Raw genomic sequence first — 18,666 nt, forward strand, 5'->3', positions numbered from 1 at the left:
ATCTCCAAAGACGTTTTCCAATCCACCTCTAAAGAGCTTTTCAGCAGTGAAAGCACTTGCACTTTGAAGGCACCTATAGAGGCGATTTGGAAGGCTGACTATCAGGAGAACTGAGCAGAAGGGGCTCAAGGAGGGATGACATTCCTGTGTTGCAATTGTATTGGGAAATACAGGTGTAAAACTGGTTTCAGTATGCTTTGTCTCACAGACTGTGTCTCCAATCTGCTTGATAGTCAGATAGAGAGGGATATAAAAAATAGCCAGGAGAAACGATGATATGGAGAATATAATTACAGAAGGTGAAGGGAAGGATACAGATGGTATCGTTAGAGAAGGTGAAGGGAGCTGACTTAGCTGAAGCTTGGATGGAGGTGGGATGATGATGCCTGGATTCATCCATCTCTGCAGGTGGGGGAAAAAAAGCAGGGTTTGTAGTTCCCTGTGAAAAGAAGCTGGAGGTCACCAAAATCTAGAGCAGCCCCCTGGATCCCTGCAGGTATGCATCAGACAATGAAAGCGTAGGAGGCCAGAGTTGTAGATAACATGGAATGGCTAATTCTGGCACTTTCCCCTCCTGTTCCAGTTTGATCCTGACAACACTGGCTACATCAGCACCGAGAAGTTTCGTTCCCTTCTCCAGAGACACGGCTCAGAGCTGGACCCCCACAAGCTAGAGGTCCTCCTGGCCCTGGCAGACAGCAACTCAGAGGGAAGGATCTGCTACCAGGACTTCGTCAACCTGGTGAGTGCTCCGACTGGCAGGGCCTGTCAGTCCTTAGCTCTGCTTAAAATGCTGTCTAGAGAGGGACATCCTCCCTTCCTCCCTCAACATCACTGTTTGCTGTCTCCCTACATCACACTGCATGGGCTTGCTGAAGCATTCAGTGGTGGCTGAACTCTTAAGCAAAGAGTCAAGTTGCTGATGATTTTTTCCAGGGAGACATGGTTGCATGGGAAGAACCTGTGGGAATTGTTGTAAGAAGAGCATTAAGCAGTGGTTGCTGATAGTTTAGAGGCTCTTCCTCTTGATATCAGTTGGTAGCTTTAATAAGGAGCCATCTGTTCACAAGCAGAGGTCTGTCAGTCTGGGGGTCTCCTGTTGTATTGAAGGATTTCACCACTTCCAGAAAAAGCATATAGATGAATGTTTGTTGACTTGCTGGGTAGAGTCATATTGCACTGCTGGAGACATCTATAGCAGGAGGGAGATAGTGTTTCTGGGTCATGTTTGTTATAACCCAGGTAAGATGTCTCAGACTGCATGAGTCGTGATCTGGATACCTCTTTATCTCTACTGATGTGTCAGTTAGTGAAGGGATCTCTCTGTTTTTCATCAAGGCAGTTTGGCCAGCCAGCACAGATGTAGACGTGTGCTATTAGATACCCAAGATGGCCTAAAAATCTTTTATTTATTTATTTATTGCAAAACAGGTCTCTTAGGCAGTAGCTGTTCCAGGCACTTTGTCCTGTTCTTGCTCTGTCATTCCCCATCTGAGTCGCAGCAGACTTATTGCAGCAGGAAGAGAAACCTGGGTGTCAAAGGTTATGAGCAGAGAATGACAGTGACGTTCTTCAGGTTTTGCTGGAAAGTTGGTTCTTGATGCAACATATAATCTGTTTAATTTGTAATAATTTGTAACCGTGTACCTGCAGTCAACATGGGGATTTGATCCCTCATTTTGGGGGATTGGACTAGATGATCTTTCAAGGTCCCTTCCAATCCCTAACATTCTGTGATTCTGTGCTTTGTCATATTCACTCGTGCATCGTCCTCTAGGTTTAGAAAAAAAGCGTATTCTAAATGTGAGACAAGGCATATAATCAGAAAAGCATTGTAACAGGGCACAGCTGTCAAGGATCCGGGTTACAGCCTCAGTCTAGCAGTGGTCAGTGTGAAGATGAAATTACACGGATACAATGATATAAAATAGATCTGCTGGACCTAATTGAGCAGTATTATTAGCCCTCTGCATGTAAAATAAATGAAGAACTATTAAGTACCTCACAGTGAGTGTGAGGTTTCTTTCAGTTCTACCTTAATAAACAGAGTGGTCAATAGTACTCTGTGATCAGCAGTGTATTTATAGTAACAGCTGCTTGTTCTACGGTTTGGTATGTTCAAAGAACCATGTAAGCATTAACTAATCGAACAGCACAACACTTAGGTAGCGGGAAGAGGTATCTTCTGACTTACTTTACAGAAATGATGGCCCAAGGCCAGCCAGAGCGTTGGCAGCAGGCTCAGGAAGAGAACAGGGCTTTTTCTCTCTCCTTGCTTTACTGAGCTTGAGAGCAGAGCAAGCTAATGAGACAGGTGGGAGGTGAAAGGCATGGACGGCCTCCTCCTCCTTTGGGAAATGGGAGTTGGTAGCGGTCTGCACCTGCCTGAAGTGATTTCTGCAGAATGGCGAATTGCCTTCATTGCTGTTGAATGACTCCTGTAAAGAAGTCATTGATTTTCTATCATCAGCCCTTCTATCCTCCTTATCTGCATTTTTCGCCCTTGCTAATCGATAGCTAATGCAAATGCCAGAACACTTAAATTACTTACAAGTGGCATCTTTCTCTCTCTTCCTCCAGTTGCTATTGATTTCCAACATCCAAAATTTTTAGGGCACCTTTTTCCCTTGCTAGTTTCCTGCTCCCAAACCTTCCATGTGAACTTCCTGATGAAAAGAAACACCACAGTTGGCACACAATTGGAACTCTGAAGTTGGTGAAACACCTCTGATTCACTTTACAGGTGTCAATCTTGGAACAAGCAGTTATGCGGGGCAGTATTAAGCATGTGCTTTGTGCTTGATGATCATCATCCATCTCTGCTTTTTGCTGAGTTTAATTTGTCTGTTTTGGTAGTTTAGAAAGAATCAATATGCTCTCAGAAATGATGGTGCTGGATCTGGGGACCAGGAAAGCTTGACCCTTTTCTAGATCCACAGAGTCTTTACAAGGCTGGCTCTGTATGTCTGCTTTTTAGTTCTTCATCAACATCCGTGAACAGATACCCTCACATGATCAAGCACTGCTGATCAGTGGATCCCTCATGGCCTCTCAACCACATCCAAGGTACTAAAAATTTGAGCAAGAGGCAAAATGGCACCAATGAAACTCTGGCCACCAGAGGGGCTTTGAGGGGACGAAGGGGGCTGAGTATCTGAGATGTTTTTAGGTGCAGTTGTCAAAGCAGATGTGTGAAAGTAGTGGCGTTCCTACTGGGGTGGTTCACAAGCAGCCCTCATGGTTTCTTCCCAAGCTTGGTGATGAAAAGAGCTGATAAGCTACCTGCAACACTGTCTTACAAAGCTTCAAAGTCAAAGTGGTTATCCCCACAGCAGAAAGTAGGGTTTAACCAATGGTCCTCAAGGGAACTCAAATGTTCTTCCCTGGTCAGTTCCTGGGATACAATAATCCTCTCTGTTTTTTCTATAAGGTGTGTTCATTTTGATAAAAATTGAGTTGGGAGGGTCCTTCCTTTTTTCAGCCTTTCAAAACCCGTGATCTTTGCTGCGTTCCCTGGATGTGTGATAGAATGAGGTGCTGCTTATTCTGCAAGTGCTTGGATACTTGCTAGAGAGTCCAATGCTGAGAGATGCTGTTAGTGACTTCAGAAGCCATTGTAACTCTGTGATGTGATTATTTCCAAGAGATAGTACAGGCCATAAACTTCACAAAGCAATACTGTTGATTCACAGAGGGGCAAAGTGGAGGTGATTCAGGCTGCAGTGGTAGCTTGTGTTTTGTTCTTGTGAAAATAAAGTACATAACTCTTAGCCTTGCTCTGGAAAAGGAAAACTTCTATAAAACCTAGTGTTTAATAAAGCAGACTTACTAGAAAAGTAAATCACAGCTTATATGGAGACTAAAGCAAAATCTGTTTTGCAGCCCAATGGATCTCGCTGCCAGTGCAACTCCACAAAACAGCCTAGTTCTCTTGAACCAAGTATGTTGTAAAAGCTGATGTAGATTTATTTAATGTGGTCCAGATTGGACCTGCCAGCATGGGACAGGAGAATTCTAGGGGAAGGGAGTGTGTTTGCCCCATTGCTTCAACACTGGCACTACCCTGGGAGGTGCCCTAGTGCATACTGTAGGTCCCACTATCCCTGGTTTGGATTTCATGTTTAAAGGACAGGACTGGAAGTCAGGTGGACCTAAGTTTTGTTTCTGGCTCTGCAGCAGACGCACTGTGAATCTCTGAGACAGAGTTCATTGCATACCTTGGGAAAAGCAAAAACACTACTGCTTCCAGCAGAAATGTTTAGCTGTAGCTTTGCAGTAACTTGAAGTTGATGTCATATTGTGATGGTGAGCAAAATATATTAGCTAATTAAACCCATGTCCTTTGTTTTCCTGATGAAGGGTTAGCACCTGCTTTGCTTTCCCTGGCCTTGTTGGTTTTCAGGGACAGGCTAACTCTTTGTCATTTTCTGTGAGGCATTTTAAACACTGCGTAACAATAATCAGGTCACCCTAATCCCAACTTTGCTGGTGCCAGCATCTTTACCCTCCAGAGGAAGATTTCCTTTCGTTTTTATGATTTTTCTCTCTGGTTTGCTTGGAGTATGCTGCCAGACTGCAAATCCTGTCACTTCGAGAGAAGAAATAAAATTGCAGATGCAGGCTAAGAACTCTGCAGCCTTTGCTACAAGTGATGGATACACAGGTCTATTGGCTGTGAGAGGAGGATAACTTTGCAATAGGTTCTTACTTCATGGAAGAGGCTGGAACATAAGCTGTTGGTGGAAGGTTGCCTTGTGCTATATCCTGCTGAGCTGAATGCTCAAAGGGAGACTTAATCTCAAAATAAGTTTCGAGTTGAGTGTTTTAAGATTAAAAGGCTGCTGCAGAATAACCCTGGACTTCAGTTCTAGTGGCCTTGTCTGATGCATGTAGTTTTGTTCTTCCTGCTGCTAATCTGGAAAGGTTTGTTGCAGGAAAAGCTACAGATTTCATAGCTCTATCTCTTCCTCTTTTTGTTTTGTACTAGCTGCACCACTGAACCAGGGCATGTACCCTGCCAACCATTAAGATGACTCCCATCGCTGACCTTGGGCTTTCCTTCAGCTTCCAATGGGACATCCATTTTAGTGCTTCCTCTGTCCTTGATTCACTGTCTTGGCTGAAACTCCAGGATTCCTGAGCTCTCATCCTGGCCTTAGTTCAGAGATATAATAAATATTTAATTTTTAAAAAGGTTTGAAAATCTCTTACTTCAGTATTTGTTCTAATATTATGCTGAGTAAGAAATGCTTCTTCTCAAGAGATGGATGGTTGTGCAAATGAGTGGTTATCTGATTGTGTCCTTATCCATCCCCTACCTCCTCAACATATTAAAGCCCTCACTGGGGTGAAAGTTCTTACTCCAGGGAGCACTTCCAGGAACTGGATATCCTCCTGACAGGTGTTCTTCACTGCTTTTGTGTTGTTTTCCTTTCCATTTTGGAGAAAATGAGTCGTGTATCGTTTTTAATACTCCAAGAGCTTCTTGCATCTCCTGAGGGGGGAAAAAAGCCACCAGGGGGTCAGGTGGGTATCTTGAAACTGAGTAACCGGCATGCAAGAACTTCTTTTGAAGAGTGTTCAGCTTGTACATTGATCTGACTCCATTAGATACTGGCTGCGTATACCAGCAGAAGAGAGCATTTTCTTCCAAGTGAACTAGTTGGGCCAATCATTATGCCAAATAAAGTGGAACTTAGCATAGAAATTTCCATCCTTAACCATGGTTCCTCAGCTGTTTCCAATCACATACAGTTGAAACTTGAGAAGCATGATGTCAACTTCAATGGTCATTTTAATTGTGTATGTATCTAAAATGCATAAGTGAATGGGAAATATTATAAAGGTATTTTAAAAGAAAGCTGCTTCAGAAAATAAAGTCTGGATTCACTTCAGATGGAGAATCCTTCCCAGTACTGAAGGAAAATGAACATGTGCTGGGGTTTTGAGGTTTCAAAGTCTGCTGCATTTTGACACAAAGTTATTTGAAACAGTAAGTTTGACTTGTCTTGTAAGTGCCCTTGTACTGTGGTTTACCTTTTCTAATGGAGGTGCTGGAAGCCTGGGACATTTAATAAGAGTCCAGACAAGGCCTTGAGCAGGGAAGACTCCTGCAATGACAGCGATAATTTATTTGTTTTCTCCTGCACTTTTCTTGAATCCCCAGAAGAAACCACTGCTTGGTCAAAGCTAATCAGGATATTTCCTTTTGTATCCATACTGTTTGGGAAAGGAAAATACTACCAGGTTGGTGCAGAGGATGTGAACATCTGTGACAGATGAACTTAATGCTGAGCTATGTGTTTTGGGCAAAGCAGTCTTTACCCACATTAGCATTTTGTAGAAGTGCATATTGAGGGAAGGAAATAAATGTGAATCTTGAAAGCAAAATTGATTGGAAAAGCTGCATTTGTAAGTAAAGTGGGTTATAAAACTAGAGCTGACAGAAGCTTTTAAAAAAGCATGTGCTAACTTCTGATTTAGTGCTCTGTCTCTTGGAGGATCAGAGCTGGAGAGCCGAATGCATTGCTTGTCGTTGTATGTGTTTAATAATAGCTGCAGACCAACCTCAGAGGTGCCAATACCTAGTGGGTGGAAGTCCACATTTTTCTGAACTTCCTGCATGAGTCTGAATAAAAACCATAAAGAGAGCACTGTGCCCCACACAAGCCATGTAACTGGACATGGGGAAATGCTACCTGACTTGGCTGTCTTTTTTTGTACCCTTGTGAAGGGCAGCAGCAGTAATATAGATAGCCAAGAAACCTGGAGAAGTTCGTCTGCTAGTAGGAAAAGCCAGGTTCCACTGTAAATTGTAGGCAATCTGAGATTAATTCTAGATTGACGTGTCCTGAACAAAAACATGGCTTTGTAATCCACTGAAGTTTTACACTGTCCCATACTAGGCTGCAAGGACTCATCCTAAATTTTGTCATTTTCAATATAGAAAACAGATTCCTACCTAAGTGGGCAAAAACTGTCCTTCCCATCCGATGCATCAAACGCACCCTTTGAGCAGAGCTGTAGCACTAAGCCTGCTTTTGTTTTGGTGTGTTAATACCGAAGGGCAGTGATGGCAGCAAATGGTTACAGGTCATGTCAGCCTGGCTGTTTTGCAAGGGAAATTTCTCTCTGCATAATAACTATTTGCAGGCATGAAGGACTAAGGGAACATGTTGTTTCCTCTCCCCTGATTCCCCATATACTATTTTCTGTACTCATCTGCCCGTAGCTTTAATATCATGCTCATTAAAGAAATCCCAGATCAATTGCATGAAGAGAAGTGGGGCGGGCTGCCCAGGGCTTCTGGAGCTGTAATAACATGCAGGCCGACAATGGGTCTAGTGTTCCTTCAGCTGATGATTAAATACTTGGCTCATAAATACCAATATTATGTAATTCCTAAATCAAGTCAGCAAATTGTGACCATATGGGAGACTTTCTCTTTGGAAAGATTTGAGTATTCCAAAGTCAGTCTGAGGAACAAAATAGGCTTCTTATCAGGGGTTGGTGAGAGCAGCAGTAGTGACTTAATCCTCTGTCTTTCCTTGTGCCTTGGTTTCACTTCACCTCCTAGCTTGAGATAAAAACCATGATCCTAAGGCCTGTGAGGTTATGTGAGTAGGCCCAGGACTGCGGTGTTTGCTTGAGTCCTGGCAGTCAGCTGTGCTGCCTCTTCAGAGCTTGTTGGCATGGTGGGCAATGAGTGCAGGTGGGGACCAGCAGGATGTCTTCTTACTGAAAGGCCTAATTTTAACGGGTGCTGAGTACATCCAGTCATCTGTATTTTAATGGGTTGTGGGAGCTTTTGGGCATGTGAAGTGTGTTCCTGACGCTCTGTGTGTCCCTGCCTTACTTGGGTGTAAAACCATGCCAAGGCTATGGCATTTAGAGGGAACTTGGGCCTTCTTTCAATATCCTCTGCTCAAAAGGAGACTTGACAAATATTTTTTTTTTTATGTTTTTGCCTGAGGTGGCAGGAGGTTTAGCTAGCGCTCTTAAGGGCTGTGAACAGTTAGAGTTGTAATTATGGGTACCAAAAGGCTTTTAATTTTCTAGGTAAATTGAAACCTGGCTCCTACTGACACAGCACCTGCTGTGGGTAGATTCAGGGAGTTGCCTGTTCCTTGCCAGTCTTGTTCCCTCCAAGGAGTGTGGTGTGTTGCAATCTGGGAAGAATACCTGGTGCTGTATCCTCTGCAGGACTGCAACAGTTCAAGACCTGCTCCGTTTCATTTGCAGGCAGTTTTCTCATTGCCTCTTTGCTAAGAGTGCCTCACAGTGTATAGAAATAACCTTGTTGTTTGTGTCTGAGGCAAGGGCTTTCTCCAGCAGTCACATTTGCTACCCAGAGAGCTGTCAGCATTTTGCTCAAGGGTTTCTCTTGCTCTTGTAATATCAACATTTACTGCTTTTCCATCACTACTGGTTTAAATAACTCTTGGCATTTTATCATCCAGATGTGACCAGAAACAACCAATATGGAACACCTTGTAAAAATAATGGAGTGTGAGAACAGGTAGTTGAGAGAACAAAGGTACAACTGTCTGTCATCATTCGTTGGAGGAAATCATTGTCATGAGCTTCCCTTTTATCTTCTTTGTGACATGTGAGAGGTCCTGTTTTATTTTCCTGTTTTGGAGGAGGAAGCCAGGGCTCTCTGCTGGACAGAAGGTCCTGAGGTCAGTGCAACCTAGTGATCAGAGAATTCCAGCAACCTGGATTCTTCCACTAACTCTATTGTATGACCTTGGGCTCGACTCCCACTTAGTGCTGGGAGGTCCAGCTTCTCACCACCTCAGAAGAGCCACAAGCTTCATTCATCTGAGATGTGACTTCCACAGGGATCCTACAGTATTCCACTTTTATCAATAGCAAGGAGACATTTCTCTTGTGCTTGATTATTACATTGAGGAATGCCTTCAGAAACATCATCCTGATGAATTTGCACTGATCTGACTGTTGTTTGAGTTCTCTGGGCAGCATTAGCAGTAAAACAGAGCAGGACACTGAACTGATGTTGATACGCTAAATTCAGGCAATTGAACTGAGCAGTTTCCTTTTGCCATGCTTAGCAATAACAGTGAGATTCAGTGGTGCTTGAGTTGGGATTCTCCGCTGAATAAATGCAAGGAAATTTGTTACAATCTTAGCATGGATACAAATGTTGGCAGCCTCTGGGAATTCCCTCTCGTCTCTTTTACCAGTGTCTGCAGCAAGGAGGTGATCCTCTGCTGAGAATAGTCAGCAAGCTTTGATGCTGAACTGCAATGATCATTTTCTTTGATTTGATCAGGAAACTATGGTCTTCCACTGAAGTGCTGTAGCAGGAAAAGGTGCTGATCGCTTTGTAGTAGGCAGGCAAATCATATCTATTGCTGTAATTAGAATAGATGTTACAGCAGCTTCAGGTGACTGTCAGGTATTTGCATCTGTAGTAGGCAAACGTAGCTTCAATCTCAATTTAATCTCATCCACAAGAGGAGTGAAGCCAGAGAGAACAGAATAAACTCTGCAAGGGAGCATCCATGGTGTGTCTCTGACAGGCAGCGAACTTGAGCCAGTGCAAGGTCATTAGATGACTAAAGGTGATTGATGAAACAGAGGGATGTTGATCACCCACAAAAGCTAAGAAAAGCCTTTCACCTGATAGATGTTTCTCAGTGAATTTCTGTATTGGAGGGAAGGACAGACGGGCTGCAAACAGAAGGCTAAGTAGGGATGGGCAGCTGCTGGGAGAATGGGTCACAGTGCCTGTGTGCAGAGCTTGCAAGGCCAGTGAACCATCACCTCGGGTGGCCTCCTCATCTTCCTCCAGTGATTAAGAGGACCTGGCTCCCTGCAGTGATTACTGTGTTTTAAGCAGCTTGGTCCAGCTTGAAACAATTACTCAGCTGCATGGGCACTGAGAGTCGAAGCTCTGGACTTTGCTGTCGTTGAGATATTAGCCAAAACCAGTGTGATCCATGACAACTGGAAGTCAATGCTGTTGAACATTGTCTCTCATTTGGTTCCGGGAGGCTGAAGATGCTGGTAGTTTCTGAGATCAGGTAGCAATTCTCTAGGAAGGGGAACCAAGCTTTGCTGCCTTTTCCTGTAAAAGGTCCCCTTACAATGTTTTTAATGCACAGGTAGGTATTTTATCTTTTTAAGCTTTCTCTACAAAAGATTCAGCCAGTACAGTGACTCTAATGCAGTAGGTTTGTTTGACATCAGGGCTAATTAGCAATTAACCAAATCTTGGAGCAAGCACTCTCAGACCAGATTTTTTTTTTTTTCCTTCCAAGCAGGCTAGGCATAAAATTCTATCTGCGTAATTTGCAAATGCAATTGCTTTAATTATGCATCCAAATTGGGAAGTGTATGCTCAAAAGATAGATAGCTAATTCTGTGCACGTCTGATGATAATGTGTATACAAGTCAGCACTGTCTCAAAATCTGCTCCCTCTGAGGATAACTTTAAAAAAAATAAAATTAAATCCTCTCCTTTCGCAAGTTTACAGCAGCTAGACAGCCTGTATACCAGTTTAGTCTGTGTTTTGTTGGTATTGCTTGTCATTGTTTTTGTTTTACACAAGGGAGTCATTTTCCTTTCCCAGAGCTAAATCCTGTCAACAAGGATCAGAACATAAGGGTTAGCTGCTGTGAATGTACCTGCTTCTGCATTCAAGAAATTCCCTGCCCCTAGAGATGGCAGGTGCAGGGAAGTGCAATAGAGCAGGGAAGGTGAAGGGAAGGAGGACACAGTGCATCCGTGGGTGGAGGCTGGCAAATGGGCCAGAGTTCAGCTGGGTACAGCCTCTGCTCTACCTTGCCGGTGTTCTGCCCTGACCTCATTTATTGGCACCATAATAGAAAATCCTGGTGCTGTTTTTTCTTGCACCCCATGCAGGTGACCTTGTGATCAGGCTGAGACTTGGTTCCTACAGCTCCAGCCTGGTGGTGGTTCTCCTGACTGCATGGGTCTGGTGCTGCCAAATTGGTACTAATCTCCCCTGACAACTGTCAGGCCCTGCCTGGCCTTGCTTTGTCCTCACGGTTTCCTCCTTTTCTTTTTACCCAGATGAGCAACAAAAGGTCGAATAGTTTCCGCCAAGCCATCCTTCAGGGGAACAGGAGGCTGTGCAGTAAGGCACTGCTGGAGGAAACAGGGCTGAGCCTATCACAGAGGCTGATCCGGCACGTTGCATATGAGACCCTGCCACGAGAGATAGACCGCAAGTGGTACTATGACAGCTATACCTGCTGCCCTCCACCCTGGTTCATGATTACCATCACTATTGTAGAGGCAAGTACCTTAATGCCCTGTCTCTGGAAACTCACCCCATGCTGCCCAGGCTTTTGCTGGGACATGACCAAAGACTAGCGTGGGACTAGTTTGGACCCAGACAAGGATGAGTGTGAAGCTGATATGAACATCTTGGCTTGCCTGTGTGGGTGTGTATAAATGGAGACTGTGGTCCTATCTATCTCTGTGTGTGGTGATTAGTCATTGAAGCAATTTGTGTATGAAACCACAGAGTCTGGGAAACCAAAGCAAAGTTTTTTTGAAGAGCAAAAACCAGAATAGTTTTAGGGGTAATTCAAATAATGGAAATAGAAATGAAATTTCTATGTTCTTTGAATAGAGAGAAAAAGGAGGGAATGGAAACTAGATTAAATATCCTCACCTTATTTATTTCTCCAATAAGGCCTTTGTACAATTGCTAAGTGATGCACTGGAATAAGCAAGGAGAAGGATATCCTGTGGCACTGATCCGTAGGGTGCTGAGTTCCTCTGACTCAGTGGCTGGCTTGTTCCAGAAAGCCACATACATACAGGGTTATGCCAATGTGTTGCACGTTCCACATAATAGGGAACTTTCACAGTGAATGGCTGTCGCATGGGAGAAAAATTGTTTTACAGTTGGCTTCCCATTCATGATTTTGAGTTGCAAGGTGTTTTTCAGTTAGAGAAGACATTTGCTAACCAAGGAATCTCCCTGCTCTTCTAGGTTGCCTTTTTCCTTTACAACGGAGTGGTATTAGACAGATTTGTGCTGCAAGTCACCCATCCCTTATACCTGAAGAACGCACTACTTTACCATCCTCAGCTCCGTGCTCAGGCTTGGAGGTACCTAACCTACATATTCATGCATGCAGGGTGAGTACTTGCAAACTGGAGAGATTCCCCACAGCTCAGGTTCCCTAGGGAGAGGCAGGAGGAGGAAGCAACTGAATCAGCTCATAAATCAATTTTTAAAAGCCCCAAACACAATAATTCTAAATTTGTCATATAATCTGTAGCTGAGTGTTGGGCGATGAGAAGCAAACCTTCACAGCTGTCTGAAGTTAGGAGGCAATGTAAAGATCTTAAGAGATGCTGCTCTTCTCCCTAAAACTCACCAGACTGAAGTGCAGTGTCCCTCTAGAGGAGGAGTACAACTGGTGTAACGAGTCTGCAAAGATGCTGAACTGGTATTTAAGAACTACATGTTGTATTTTTGCTAGACTTCCTAGTTGAGGTTGGAAAAGTCAATTAAACTCCCTGTGCCTATGTTATACCACCACTTAGTGATGTTGTCCCTTCTGTAGGGACTGAGGTAATGCTTAGAAGCCTGAGTCAAGACTGACCTCCTGTTTTGTACACACTGTACAAACACCAGTGTTCCTGAAGAGCTGACAGTCTCAAATGACCAGATGGGCAGAGAATGGTTCATCTAACGCAAAAAATAAGATGCAGAGTAAAACGAATTGTCCTTCATTCCATGGGAGGTATGTAGCAGACTTGTGAAGAGAATCCAAGGCATGGCGATTCTAATTCTGTGTTTCTGGACTGTGCTAGTCCTCCCAAGATTCAAAGAGACTTAATTATGTGATGTTTGTGATGCCATGGTGATGAGTGAGTGTCACAGGAAAGTTCATCTCTGTACGAAACACTCTACCCCCTCTGTGAGCTTTCTCAGATCATTATCTTCACACATTCCTGGCAGATAATTGCAATTTTCTTTAATTCTGTCAGTGAAGAATCAGAGCAACAAGATTTTTAGCAGTGGTTTATAGTCTGAAACTGGATAAAGATCCTTTATTCTTAAACAGAAAGCTTATATTCCCATCAGTCAATGTTCTCCTTTAAAAGGCCAGAAAGATCAAGAGGATCTTTTCCTTTTTCCACTGGGAAGCTGATGCCTCTTCTCTGCCATGGAATAACAGCCTCAGTGTGTAATTGCCCTTGAGTGCAAGATGTGCCTCAGATCTCTAAATAAAAATCATAGTTGGGACAGAATGGACTTGACCCAAGGGGAGAGTAGAAAAAAAATTCTGGAGGAAACTTTTAAATGTGGTGGCATCTGTACTCTGCATGCTAAATCCCTCAGAAAAAGTCCTGTGTATAGAGGTGTCAATCTACAAGAGGAGGCTGTTGGGCTTAGATGTGAGGCTGGTTATGTAATGAGAATTAGAAAGATCCATCGCTGAGAATGTTGGGGAAACTGGGCTTGTAAAAAGAAGGACTGCTTAATTTTAACTAATGCAAACTAATTTGTATCTGAGTTTTTTCTTCTGTTTTTGTTTTTGTTCGACTGTATCACTTCTGTAACCACAGATTGCTCTGGAATTCCTTTGAAGAGAAGCACCTGCACAATGCCAATTTTTCAGCTCTTAAATGTCTTCCTGTGTCACTTGGGCTTCCTTTCCTAACCAGCATAAGGTCACCCTTATCTGTAGCAGGCAGTACTCTGGCGTTCTCCACATTTATTGTCTAAAAAATAACAGGTTTATTTCACATCTGTGGCCAGCTTTGTGATGAACAATGGTGAAGGTGGTGCACAGAAGTCTCATTGTTTTTGTGACGAATTCCAAATTCTTTAGCTACATAGCCCTCAAAGCAATGGAAAGTCCTGCTGGAACAATAAACCCCGTGACTTATTTGCAGTAGCTAGAGTTAAGCTAAATGTTCACTTATTGCTAACTCATATGTTTAAGCTCCTTTCATATCAGGAGGACAGATAAATCTTAGAAGGGTAATAATGTTTGTAGTGGAAGCCCATCATTCTCCTCTTGTTTTCAAATGAGAGGCTAACACAGTGTCATGGGATTTATTGCTGTTCTGTTCCCAGCTGAGACTTTAAGATGGTAATGTGGACTGCTGCTTAATTTAGTGCACTTGGTCTGCTTTTTTGAAGAACTAGTGACAGTCAGAAGGTGCCCAAGAAGGCAGCAGTTGCTAAGGCTTGGGTGGCTGTGCCTCTAGAAAGATTCCAAAAATGCATGGACTGTGTGATGGTCCTGATGGAGAGAGCTTTGTCAAGGGCTGAAAAGCCAGGCAAAGTTGTAAATTCTGCCCTTCTGCTTTCATGGAAAGCAGACGTTGATTATCGGGGGCCCACACATTTGTAACACTGCCATAACTAATGACTTGCATTGATGCTCAGTCCCATTTGTTTGGTCTCAGGGAAGAAGAAAGTCTTTAATAAATCAATGGAATTGTCATTTCAAGAATGACGCGTTCAGCACCGGCAAAGGCTAATTATATTTTATGGGTGCTTATTGACTGTGGAGCCTTCAATGCTCTTAGCATGATGGGGAGAGGGAGTGAATGGGATCACTCCTGGAAAGTCTTTTAAGAACAGCTGTGAATCGGAGCGGTCACTTTAGAGTCTAGGATAAACTTTGACGAGCCCTTACAAAAGCTGCCTTTGAGAAACAAGCCCCAGTGCTTTGTGTGAAAATGTCAAGTGCTGCCTCATGACGTTAACTGCCAGCTGAAGCTTCTTTCCTCCCCACGGTAAAAGGGCACTTGGATGGTTTGACTGTATTCTGTGATCTCTGTGTGACCTTTGCTGGTTGTTCCTAATTTGATTCCCAAGTTCTGTGTACATGCAGGATGAGAATGGGTGCCAGAATATACCCATGCCCCCATGGCCTCAAAAGCTTTGAGGAAGATGATAAACATACTCAGTTACGTTCTGTAATCTGCTACAATGGCAAACTGTGGTGCTGAGTGTCTCATGCAGGGAGATAAACCTACTTTTAGAGAAAAATTGTGGTAACAAACCCATTAAGATACCCAGAAAGGTCTTTTTCCTGAAGCATCATTTCTAGCAGCCTTTTCTGGTCCTCCTTTAAATCCTCCTATATGAGATGATTGTATCCTTAGTGCATCTATCTTGCCATCAGCACTTTATGATGTATATGGGAAATTGCTATGGTAACATGAAGAAAGACTAACACAGTGAAAATACATGCAACTTAAACCAATTATTTCTAGGGGAGCAATTAATTTCTTGTATAAAATACAACATAGATTTACATTAGATACGTTGCACTTCTTCCCCCAAAAGACACTGGTCTTCTTCACTAAGGGTACCATTGGGTCCTTTCAGCCCACTTTTCAGTGAAAGCAGTTGTGTACTTTTCATACAGAAAAGAGTATACTCCCGGCTCCAGCAAGATGTGGCCATTTAGCAAGGGTCACAGCCCTGTGAGCACAGGATAAATCTCAGATGCTAGCTGAGTATTGAAGAGGAAGCCTGTTCAGATGCCTGTTGCTGTTGTTACATCACTGGAAGACCCTGCAGGTGTTAAAGCCATGGGAAAATACTTGTATGAAGCTTTGAAAAGTAGCAAGACAGTTTTGTTAAGTATTATTGATTAGAACACCAAAGAACTTGCTTTGAACATGTTGATTTGTCATAGCAGAAACCTGCTGCACGTGGTCTTTACCTAATACGAACGTCCTAGCTGTCACACTCTCTCCCTTTAGGCTGCAAGTGATTCCACATTTGCTGATGTGTGCAGCAGGGTTTGCTACGAGTCTTAGCCCTACTCTTTCCATTGTGTTTAACAAGAGTTTTACTGAGTATGATGGGAACAGGGGAAGAGAATAGGCAGCTTCACTGGATACGCCTGGCATCCTGCTGGGTGGCTAACATCAGCCAGACATGAAATACCCTCTGCTTCCCGCTTTGGCCATGATCACTTGGAGGTTGGCTCAGCAGAAACGGTTGGGGGGCAGATAGCACAAACAGTATTTCTGCAATTATAAAAATTAGGTAGCACAAACAGTATTTCTGCAATTATTTCTGCAATTATAAAAAAAAAAAATGTGTGCGAGAAAGAAACTATCATTGTTTTGGGACTGCCAGGCTTACCTTGCTTTTGATTCAATATCTGCTCCCCATGATGTCAACATATGTGCAGGGAAAAGCTATATCATTAGGAGAGAAAAAGAGGAGTCCAGTTTCTAGCTGTTTTTCGTGGCTCTACTGCAATCTTGCTGCATTTTGGGGGCAAGTCATTTAACTTCTTTACATTTTTTTCAAATCCTCTATTTAAAAAATAAAAATGAAACAAGAAAAGCAAGTAACATGTCTCACTAAGAACTGAATGTGCTGTGAGGTCTTTGGCTGAAAGGCCATGGGAGGATATAAAAAGATGATGAGCAGGAAAGAAAGAAGGAACATCACAACTCTGATTGTTCCAGGAACCGTTGTTTTTTCCCAGTGTTAAAATTTACTCTCATGAAGCAGATGCTATTTGATCTCCTTTTGAGATATGTCTGTCACAAGGTTAGAGAAAGGAGATGAAGAGTTAGAAAAGAGGACAACTTTTTTTTCCCTTTCTCTCCTTGCTGCAGGATAGAACACCTTGGACTCAATGTTGTCCTTCAGCTCCTGGTTGGGGTTCCCCTGGAAATGGTGCATGGAGCTGCAAGGATCAGCTTTGTGTATGTCGCTGGAGTTGTAGCAGGTAGGTTACACCTCTAGGTGCCCTAGATGGAGAGGCACCTGAAAGTGATCTGTGATGAATTAACATAGAAGAAATGTTTTGTGACATTTGGATATAGGAGAAGAGCAGTCACTGATTTTTCTGTTTTGAAATTCTTTTGGAGGCTGGAAGTGGGAAATATACTACAACCTGACATCTGTTTCTAACTATCCATAGGCATAGTGTTTAGGAGACCTGCTTTAAAAACAACAACCCCCCCCCCCCCCCCCAAAAAAAAAAAAAAATAAAAAAATAGTGTTGCTGTAGCTGGTCTTCCTGAATGTGGTAGTATGTGGTAGTCATGCTGTCATAGTGTACCTTTTCTCATGTCTCATAGAAGCCTAAAAGAAAAGCATCATCATAGATGCCTGCATGAAGAATCTTCCCCCTACTCCTTCTCACCCCTAGGTCCTGTGTCAGTTCTTTCTCCATTTGTCCTATGCTGTCTGGTTCCTACAGCTAAAGCCTGAGTAAGCAAGAAGCATTTGGTTGTAACTTGTGAGCAGCTCACAGGAATCTGGAAACTCATTTAATCATGAAGCCATAGGTTTTGATTGATTTTTAGTTTGTTTTGTATTGCTTTTATTTATGTTTGGCATTTCCAGCAGTTTGGAGGTGATGAAAGTTAGCTGACAATAGATCAACATCTAATTAAAAAAGTAGAGGGTAAGAACAACCAAGGGCTTTGCTGTGGAACTCAGACAAGGATTGACTGCCTTAGCTCAAGATTTATGGTGATTTTCTTTCCAGCCTCATAACTTTATTTTTTTCATAATGAGCAGATAAAGCTATTGTAAAATAGGCTGCATTGAGTGCTAATAAATCCTGCATTCCAGAAGGGAGACCGTGAAAAGAATAATTGGGCTAGGACACCAGACTAGGCATGGTACAAACACCATGCTCATTAACGGAGAGAAAGCAGTTAGCAGACCAGCTCCAGAGTCCCTTGCCTATTATTTTAATAAGCATTAAAGTGGTCCCCAGCCTGCAACTTTACAGGCACAAACTCTTCTACTTAGATAGTCTGACAAATCATGGGTCTTCACTTTTGTACATACACATTGCACATCTGTGCCAGGTAAGCAAAGCAAGTAAACACTGAATGCGCTGTGACTGAGAGCAGGTGAGCACTGTGAGTTGCCAGCTGCCTCTCAGATTCCGGTGGCCGTGGGCTTGCTGGCAGGGTCTACAGGGCCAGAGACAGGCTTCAGTGGGCATTGGGCTGGGCTGAACACTCAGGGCAGTGCAGGCTGTACCCAGAGCCTGAGTGAGGCTCACTAGCCCAGCCAGCATTATTGGTGTGTTTCTGCTACATGAATGATCTCACCTTTTTTTTCTCAGGCTGCCGCATCCTCATAGACTTGCCTTTCATATCTTGTAACCTGTAAATTGCATGCCAAGTAAATAAAAGTGCCAAAAGGAAAGGGAAAACTTCTGTCCTTTAGTGCAGGATGGAACTATAAAGGTGATCAAACAGTCTCAGACAGAAAAGCATCCCACGATGCCTTTACCTATTTGAGTTGTTAGCCAGTTATTAAACATGCCTTATTCTTTGATGTATGCCAGGAGATGGAAGAAAAAGTATACGTATGCTGAGGATCTGGCAATTTAAAAATAAAGCAGCTCCTAAACAACCAGGAATAAAAAGTCAAATGCAGACATGCTGCAGTGGCCACTCCCTACTTTTATGTTTTTTTTCTCATTGTCTGGCTTTGCTAAAAGGACATGTGGAAATGCAGAGTGAGAAGTGTGTGCTCAGTGCTGTGTCCAAGCATTTAACTGCAAGTTGTCATTAATCCTTTCTTAACTTCTAATTAACTTTTTCCTTAATGTCAGTGCTTAAGAGATGAAAAGTCACAGGGCCACAGGGTGAAGAAGGGAGCTGTGAGCTGATTTGGCTGGTGGAACCTTGGCTCTGTC

General features: G+C 43.1%; 1 protein-coding gene across 14 annotated transcripts in view; it reads left to right on the plus strand.

The window, feature by feature from the left end:
- Positions 1-18,666, plus strand: part of RHBDL3 (rhomboid like 3) — a 65,089-nt gene that overhangs the window by 37,536 nt on the left and 8,887 nt on the right. For 8 of the 14 annotated variants that reach the window (XM_072025576.1, XM_027471644.3, XM_027471643.3 and 5 more), the window contains 4 exons: positions 584-742; positions 11,063-11,287; positions 11,994-12,142; positions 16,616-16,728. In XM_072025576.1, the coding sequence (XP_071881677.1) occupies positions 584-742; positions 11,063-11,287; positions 11,994-12,142; positions 16,616-16,728 (646 nt within the window). Of the gene's footprint in view, positions 1-408; positions 497-583; positions 743-11,062; positions 11,288-11,993; positions 12,143-16,615; positions 16,729-18,666 lie in introns of all 14 variants that reach the window. The other 6 variants (XM_072025582.1, XM_021267327.4, XM_072025577.1 and 3 more) reach the window with 5 other exon arrangements.

The sequence above is a fragment of the Anas platyrhynchos genome, chromosome 19, assembly GCF_047663525.1.
Source record: "Anas platyrhynchos isolate ZD024472 breed Pekin duck chromosome 19, IASCAAS_PekinDuck_T2T, whole genome shotgun sequence".
Taxonomy (NCBI): Eukaryota; Metazoa; Chordata; class Aves; order Anseriformes; family Anatidae; genus Anas; species Anas platyrhynchos.